The 8,441-nt window shown below is 54.4% G+C and overlaps 1 protein-coding gene across 1 annotated transcript; it reads right to left on the bottom strand.

The window, feature by feature from the left end:
- Nucleotides 1-3,041: 3,041 nt before the first annotated feature.
- On the bottom strand, nt 3,042-6,254 carry KCNJ11 (potassium inwardly rectifying channel subfamily J member 11). Its single transcript, XM_039851497.1, has one exon. The coding sequence runs from the start codon at nt 5,808-5,810 to the stop codon at nt 4,623-4,625; it is 1,188 nt and encodes a 395-aa protein (XP_039707431.1). The 5' UTR covers nt 5,811-6,254; the 3' UTR covers nt 3,042-4,622.
- Nucleotides 6,255-8,441: the final 2,187 nt, after the last annotated feature.

Here is an 8,441-nt window from a genome sequence, read left to right as displayed (position 1 = left end):
GGATATATTTGTGCTGCAAAGAATGATACCTCTTCATGAACGGGAGATGTGTGACTAACAAGCTGAAGAAAGCTTTTGGGTACCGTTGACCTGACCTGTACTCCTGTACACTCTTACTTCTCCCAGTGAAGGAAATAAATTGTGTACTTGCATATGCACTTGGAATTACTTTTCCCCTCATTGGCATCAGTGCCTGAAAGGACCTGAGTTGAGGGGAAAGGCAGAAGTTCACACTCCTGTACCCAAGTTGGCCAGCCTAAGTGACCTGCCTCTCATGTCATTCAGAGTTGGGTCTGCCCAGAGTGGAAATAGAATAGGTTAAAGGTAGCACCTGCTTCCTTTTCCATGAAAATATAAAATACCCCAGGCAGATGGACCTGGCAGAGAGAATGCCAATAAGTTAGATTCTAGGGCAATAAACCCACTCTCTGGAACCCAGTTCGCACTTGAATCCCACAGTTCTGCCTTTCCCAGGTTTTTGGGGTTTTTTTTGTTAAGCTAAAACAGATCCATAGTTCTTGATATCTGCCCCAGTATGGGGTCAACATGACTTTGCAACGATTCATATCTTCTTCCCCAAAGTCTTCTGCATGTCTTGGTACAAGATAGGATGTCTGATTCCTAGACCTGGAGAGGCATCGGCGGTGAACCCAGAGACACTGAGAAAGCCATGGCTACTCTACTTGCAGCAAGCTCCCTAGGGAAGTTCTCCCTAAGAAAAGCTGTCAGGGAGGAGCTTAAGTGCAGGACAGAGCTGGGAAGGTGCCGCCTGTGGAGAGTGGGTCCTATAGAAGCTGGGTGAATCCTCTCCAGCAGCAGGGCTACATGCGGGCCTCATGGTGACTGGCTGGAGATGCCAAATCCCTAGGTGTTATTGCAGCTGAGTCTGTTGTTAGTCTCCAATCTGGGACCTCAGAGAGGCCCAGGGGCTTCCTGAGTTACACTTTCCCTCTTGTTCTTCATCTAGAGAACAAGTGTCTCCTTGTGGTGGATTTGACACTTAGGAAAGGTGGCACCCCTAGTAAAAGCTGGAGCTCAGGTCACTGGGACTGTGCAGCAATCTGAGACAGACTCAGGTCCAAACCTTGGGCCTGCCATTTACTAGCTGTGAGGTCTTAGCAAGTTAATGTCACTTTTGATCCTGTTTCCTCATCTGCAGACTTGGAGGAAAACAGAGCCTCCCTCAGCACTGAACCGCAGAACAGTGCCTCCTTCGGCATTGGACCTTGGTGACACGAGCTACTTCCATCCCCTTTCCGTGGGCCTAGAGGAGAGCCAGTTCTGCACACAGGGTGCGGATTAACATGGACTGCTCTGTCTGCTCTTATATGATGCTCGATGCTGTCCTGGAGGCAGAATATCAGAAACTAAATTGTCACAGAAGTTCCTGCTGGCTTGAAGCTCAGAGAAACTTCCTGGGCCAATGTAGTTCAGTGCCTTAAAGCAGGAGTGCCCCAGATGGAGGGAGAACTATCAATGGGCAAAAACATTCAGAGGAGTCAAGGAAGGCTTGGTCCAGCTGCCCCTCCATGCCTGGAACTTTCCAGCTCTTCCCTGAGCTAGGCTTTAAGGCTGGGGCACAGGGGGTGGGGGTTTCTCTCTTAGAGTGGAGAGCCTAGGACCAGTGGCCCAGATTTTCTGGGCTCAAGTAGGTCTTCTTTGGGGCCAGCAGGTGGAGCTGAGCCCTCAGTCCTGCCAGTTCACTGTCACCAGCTACTTAAAGTCTCTGAGGGGCTGGAATAAGGTTACTCTAGAAGTAACCTTCTAGAAGGGGTCCCAAGGATGGTGCTGCCAAGGGGTTTCTCAGTGAGTCTGGCCCCTCCCTGGATCTTAAACACAGCCAAGCTAAGTTCCAAGAGCCAGGCGCTGCCCCCAGAAAGTCTGGGCTGACTCTGAGTAGCTTCTCATCCCTTCTTCCTCTAAACCAGAAATGGGTCAGCTAAGCAAGGAAGGGAACCAATGCTGGGGGACTGTGTGGTGCAGGGAGGAGGCAGCTTAGAGTGTGAAACAGCAGCAGCAGCTTCCTGGCCCCTTAGCTCTGCTTCTGGAGTAGCCTGTGACACACTCTCACCAATCCAGCAAAAGCGCTCTGCAATCCTCAATAACCTTGGCTTATTGTCCTGTAGCATCCATCCATCCATCCACATCCACCCATCCATCCATCCATCCATCCATCCATGCATCCATCCATCCATCCATGCATCTATCATCTATTCATTCATCCATCTATTCATTCACTCATTCAGCACTTACTCAGTGCCAGGCACAGTGCTAAATGACACACAGTCCCTGACCTCAAGGAGCCATGACATGATATCGGATGGGAACACAGACCTGAGAACACAGGCCAAAGTAGAATGCCCGTAAATACAGAAGAAGGGACAGGACTATCTTTTTCCAGAAGAACAAGGGAAAGCGTCAAGGAAGCATCATTTGGCCTGGACTTTTATAGATTTGAACAGGCAGGGATGAGGCCTTGGGCAGTGCAGGCAAAGGGAGTAACATAAGCCAGGCTCAAAAGTAGGAAGGTCAATGTTATATGCAAGAAGGGGATAGTAAGGGAGTGAGAGGGTGCACAGGGTCCTGGCAAGAGAACTGTGAACTGTAAGGTTAGAAAGCAGGAAAAGCCTGAAATGGCTGGCTGTGGGGTCTAGCCTTGACCCAGAAGGCGATGGGAAACCACTGAAGGCAGTTGACATGGAGAGGATGATCACAACCCTTTTAATAATAACCCTGGTGGCTGCATGGCAGATGGACTGAAGGGGCGAGACAGAGACAAGAAGACCGGGTAATAGGCGCTGCTACAGCTGGGAGAGGACATTGTGAAGAAAGTAAGACCATCACTGAGGGGAAATATAATAGCACCTTCTCTCTTAACATTCATTTGGTCAGTTGTCTCATCATGTGGCTGATTCAATAGCAATCACAAGAGTTAACATTTATTAAGCACTTATTATGTATCAGACACTTAAGCATTTTATATGTGTTTTTCACTTACTCCCACAACAATTCTATGAGGTAGGTGCCATTAGTATCCCACTTTACAGATGAGACGACTGAGGCACAGAGAGGTTAAGTTACTTGACCAAGATCTTAGAGCTAGAGCCAGGATTTGAACCCAGGCAGTTGGTTTATGCTCCAATCACTACACTAATGCATATGACATCCTCATCTCTCTCCCTGAGCACCCCAGCCTTCCAGCAGATTCCCAGGAGTGGAGGCAGGGCTATAAGTCTGGTAGGTGTCCAAAGGTTGAAATGTCCAGACAGGCTGGCAGGGCTGGGCTACCTGAGGCAAGAGGGGAGAAGTCTCCCTGAACTGGGGGAGAAGGCCAGCCTCAGATCCCTTCCCAGGCCTTGGATTATGGTCCATGGCACCTCTGGAATGTGGACTGGCAGCTCCAGCCCCTGCCTTCCCTGTTTGCCAGTACGCTTCCTGCCTCCCCAGCAAGCACAGCCCAGAATTTAGGTCACAGAGGAGGGAGTCTTTATTGATAAGAGAAAAGGCAGAATTCTGGGCAAGTATACACAGCGCTGCTCCAGAGTCCAGGTTTGGGGTCAAGTCTATCAGAGCCAAGGGCCTCTTCACCTCAGGGACCTTGCTCACCCCCACCATTCTGAGTTTTCCAACCTCTCCTTTCCTAGCAACCCAAAGACCCTCTGCAGTCACCCTCTGGATACAGTGAGTGGCAGCCACTGGTGGGGAGCCAGGACCAGAATTTGGTCTGAGGCCCACCAATTATAGTGGGCCCAGGACCACTGCCTTCCCCACTCCAGCCTCTTTCTTTTTGGCATGCCATTGTCTTCCCCAGCCCACTCCAGCCTCCAATGGTGGGGGACAGAAAGAGAGCAGGGAGGCACAGCAGCCTCACTCAGCCCATGGAGCCCTCACTGTAGAAGCCTTAGTGTTGGGGCAAAGGTCAGGGGCACAGGGCCCATCTCCTCTTCTCTGTGCCTGAGCAGGACTCAGTAAAATTGAGCATCCTCGCAGCATTTCCTCCCTGCTTGAGCCTTCCCTGTGGAGGGGAGCCCCGTGAGCTTCCGACAGTTCCTGTTTGTGTAGGCTCAACACCTCCAGTCTTGCAGCTGGAATGTGCTCCCTCATTGACTGCCTTTCCCAGCTGGCTGGGCCCACTTTCTAGTTCATTACATTTTCAGGGCCCAAGGGCTGCTAGGGCCTGGCCACAGGCATCTCTTGGGGCCACAGAAACACAGCAGCAGGTCCCCAACCTGGGGACTGTTTTTCCCCAGCCATCTGCTCAGCTTGTGGATGGTCGATCATGGGGGCCCAAGATAAGCTGGAGACCCAGCTTTAGGGCCCAACACTTCCCACAGCTTCCCGAACTTGGGACGCAGGAAGGAGTCCAGTCAGTCCTGGGCTGGGGCTGGGAGAAGCAGGGTCAAAAATAACCCAGTACAGGCTCCTGCTGAGGCCAGAAATAGCATAATGACAATGCCTTGTAACACCCTGGGCGAGCAGCAGGCGGGGAGGCTGAGCCGAGGAAGGCCTAGTCTCACACCAGGTCCTGGCCTGGCCAAGAGGCCCACACCATGTCCACTCTACATACCATACCATACTGCCCGTGTGCACACATGTGATGTAGGGGCCCAAGGGACCATAGTTCAGGACAGGAAATCCGGAGAGATGCTAAACCTGGGCTTGGCCTTGGCCACGGCCACGCTGCGCTTGCGCAGTGGCCCACGGGCAGAAGCGAGGGTTAGGGCGTCCAGCAGGCTGCGGTCCTCATCAAGCTGGCGGGCTGTGCAGAGTGGCGTGGGCACTTTGACGGTGTTGCCAAACTTGGAGTAGTCCACGGAGTAGCGGCCATCCTCCTCGGCCACAACCGGCACAAAGCGCTGGCCCCACAGGATCTCGTCGGCCAGGTAGGAGGTGCGGGCTTGGGTGGTGATGCCTGTGGTTTCCACCACACCTTCCAGGATGACGATGATCTCGAGGTCCTGATGGTGGTGCAGGTCACTGGGCGCCAGGTCGTAGAGCGGGCTGTTGGCATCGATGACGTGGTAGATGATGAGGGGAGCCACCAAGAAGATGCTGTTGCCACCCACGCCGTTTTCCATAGGGATGTCCACCTGGTGGAGAGGCACCACCTCGCCCTCAGGGCTGGTGGTCTTGCGCACCACCTGCATGCGGATGGTGGCGCTGATGATCATGCTCTTGCGAAGGTCGCCCACACGCAGCATGAAGCAGAGGCGGCCATGGCGCACGGCAATGACCGCGTGCTTGCTGAAGATGAGAGTCTCGGCCCTTCGGTGGGCCTGCGCCGTCTTCATGAAGATGCAGCCCAACATGATGGCATTGATCATGAGCCCCACAATGTTCTGCACTATAAGGATCAGGATGGCCAGTGGGCACTCCTCAGTCACCATGCGCCCGCCGAAACCAATGGTTACCTGGACCTCAATGGAGAAAAGGAAGGCAGATGAAAAAGAGTGGATGCTGGTGACGCAGGGCACAATGGTGCCCTCGCTGGGGGCCAGGTCACCAGGAGCCAGGTCGCCGTGGGCGAAGGCGATGAGCCACCAGACCATGGCGAAGAGCAGCCAGCTGCAGAGGAAAGACATGGTGAAGATGAGCAGCGTGTGCGGCCACTTGAGGTCCACCAGCGTGGTGAATACATCCTGCAGGAAGCGGCCCTGCTCCCGGATGTTCTTGTGGGCCACGTTGCAGTTGCCGTTCTTGGACACGAAGCGGGCCCTCCGCTCACGGGCACGGTACCGGGGCTCCGCAGGGTCTTCTGCCAGTCGCGTCAGCACATATTCCTCAGGGATGATGCCCTTGCGGGACAGCATGGCTCCAACAACCACCAGGGAGAGGCTTCCCCCATGGGGGGTGCCTCCCTGACCAGCCTAGGCCTCACTGTAGGGTTCCCTCCCTGGGTACCCTTCCACTTTGGGACCACTCTCACTCAGTCTGTGCTGGCCTCATTTCTGAGATGACTCCCCAACCAGACTCATTCTCGTCTCCATCTGGCCTCTGCTTCGCTTCTTTAAACCAGCCTCACACCTCAGCCTACCTGTCCACCGCCTAGTGAGACCCCCGCCCTGCCTGTTCTCCACCTGGCCCTGGGTCTCAGCTCAACAGTCCTCCACCTACTGACCATCCCTGAGCGTCCCACTAAGCCCCTTCTTCCCACCGAGGCTTCCTTTTCAACCCACCTCTCCCACCTTAAAACTTAACACCTCCAACCGACCAGCCCTCACACAACTCCCACCGCGTCTCCTGCCGCACCCATTTCTGCCCCCCGCCCCCCTCCAAGTATATTCTGACTACCCCCAGTCTCCTCCCAAATTATGCCCTCTCTCTCCCACCCCCCAACCGCTCTCTCTACTCTTCAGATCCTCCCCAGCTTTCGTCCTCCCTGTCTCCTTGGGATCCTGAGTCCTCCAGAGTCATCACCCCACCCGGCTCAACTCCAGATCCCCTCGCCCCCAGCGCGACCTGGCCGGGCTCGCTCTAGAGTCCTGGCCTCCCGGCTCCCCGCCCGCCGCACGCACGCCGGCGCCGCGCCCCCGCTGCGCGCTCCGTCCCTGCCCCGCCTGCTTGTCGCCGAGGCACCTGCTCCTGTTCCTCAAGCCGCAGCCGTCCCCTCCCCGCCCCCTCCTGCCGCCCGGGCGCTCGCAGCGGGCGGTCCTCTCATCCTTTTGTGGGTGGGTGGAGACCGACCTGTGCTAGGTGTGGGTAGAAGGTTGAAGGCGAGGGGCGCCTGAAGAGTGGAGTGGGGGCCTGGTGCCGCCAGGGGGAGCCCGACCTGTTCCTGAACTAGAGGGGTCGGGCACAGGCTCAAGCCCCACCCCTCGCCGTTCACCTCCCCCGAGCATTTTAAGGAGGGTTTGAGCTACTGGCACTTGCTTTACATCTCCTTACATCTGCAGCCTAATTTCTTCTACCTTATGTAATAGGAGGCACCAAGGTCTGAGTGGCTGTATTAGAGCCGGCTTGGGCACTGGGGGACACAAACTGTTGGCTTGGACAGGAGTGGCGTTTCTATTGCAGGCATCAACCTGGAGTTGCCTGTGGCTTGGGCCCCAGATGGGGAGCCCCCAGTTCGCAGCTGAAAAGGAAAGCCTGCTAGGTCTCTGTTGTGGCAATAATGGCCCCACTCCCTCTCTCTGTCTATTCGTTGGAGTAAGGGTTTGAGGCGGGAGCTGGAAAGATAGGGACTGTGGGGATATGGGCCAGAGTGGGGCAGGGTGTGACTTTCTTATTGAGTGCTCCTTTCTCTCTCATATCCACCTGCAGGCACAGTGAATACTACTCAGGGTAAGTGTGATCTTGGGCTATATCACCAGAGATGCAGTGCCTAGGGTGGGGAGGGGAAACAGGATGAGCAGAGTGGAAGCTCAAGGAGACAGGGTTATACAGGAAAATTCTGGGGCAACTGCAGCTCTTTAGCCATCAGAAAAGAAGCATTGAAGAGCCCCCCAGGGAGTTTGGGTACTATTGCAGAAACCCCTGGAGTTCAAGGAGTGGAACAGAGGCAGGCTTTGATTTCACATATAGAAGAGTCAGTTCTAATAACCAGAGATGACCTATATCTGTATGGTATCCAAGTTAAGGTTGGCAGACCGTCAGGGTTTTATGGAAGGGTTTGGGCTAGGAGGGCCTTGGGCATCTCCACAAGACTTCAGTGTGGGCCCTGCCCTTCTCTTGCTACTTGCATTCAATTCCTTGGGTGGAGGGGGCGGGGCATGCAGGGGATGGAAATCCTTTCCCCTCCCAGGCTCTGCTCCTGAGAAGCCCCACAGTGGAGGATGCTGCAGGGCTCCCAGAGGCATCTCAGAGCTGGAAGGGCAAGGCCCTGCCTCACAACGTGGCCCTGAGGCCTCAGCTATTCCCTGCTCTACCCTTTCCAGGAGAGCAAACCCCCTACCCAAAGGGCTCAGCCTCCTTTCCTGATCCATCCCGTACCTCCTCATACTCATCTCTCCCAAACATTGCACTTGTCAGGTCCATTTCTCACTTAAAAAAGTCTCTACTTCCTTTTTTTCAGAGCCTTATCACAGACTCCTTGTCCTGGCATTCAAGGCTGTCTAATCTTATGCCACCACACATTGCATGGGCCCATTTCTCTAACTCTCTGCCTACTAATTCCTACCCCTCCCATGCCCAACTCAAATCCTGCCTCTCCCAGGCAGCCTCACAGAACTCTCCCTTTCTGAGTTCTTGAAACACCCAGAAGGGTTTGTTTTGTGCTGGGCCCCTCTCCAATGACTGGTGGGGTTTTTTTATGTTGCATGTGTTCCACTTGCAAACAAGACAGACACAGGTCCAAGACTTCTGGGTCTATAGCCCAGGGCCTGGTAGCACTGGTACTAAAGGCAACACGTAAATGATAATAAAGTGATATGCAAATGAGCATTTGCCATTTCTTGGCTGAGGGCAGGTATGCAGTCCTGTTTGATGATACAGATGGAATCTGA

The sequence above is a fragment of the Pteropus medius genome, unplaced genomic scaffold (assembly GCF_902729225.1).
Source record: "Pteropus medius unplaced genomic scaffold, Ma_sr-lr_union100, whole genome shotgun sequence".
NCBI classification, from domain to species: domain Eukaryota; kingdom Metazoa; phylum Chordata; class Mammalia; order Chiroptera; family Pteropodidae; genus Pteropus; species Pteropus medius.
The sequence above is the reverse complement of the archived record's forward strand: the minus strand, read 5'-3'. Positions and strand labels throughout refer to the sequence as shown.

Bases quoted from the DNA above. Each gene is read 5' to 3' on its own strand.
- KCNJ11 (XM_039851497.1), bottom strand. From the start codon at position 5,810: ATGCTGTCCCGCAAGGGCATCATCCCTGAGGAATATGTGCTGACGCGA.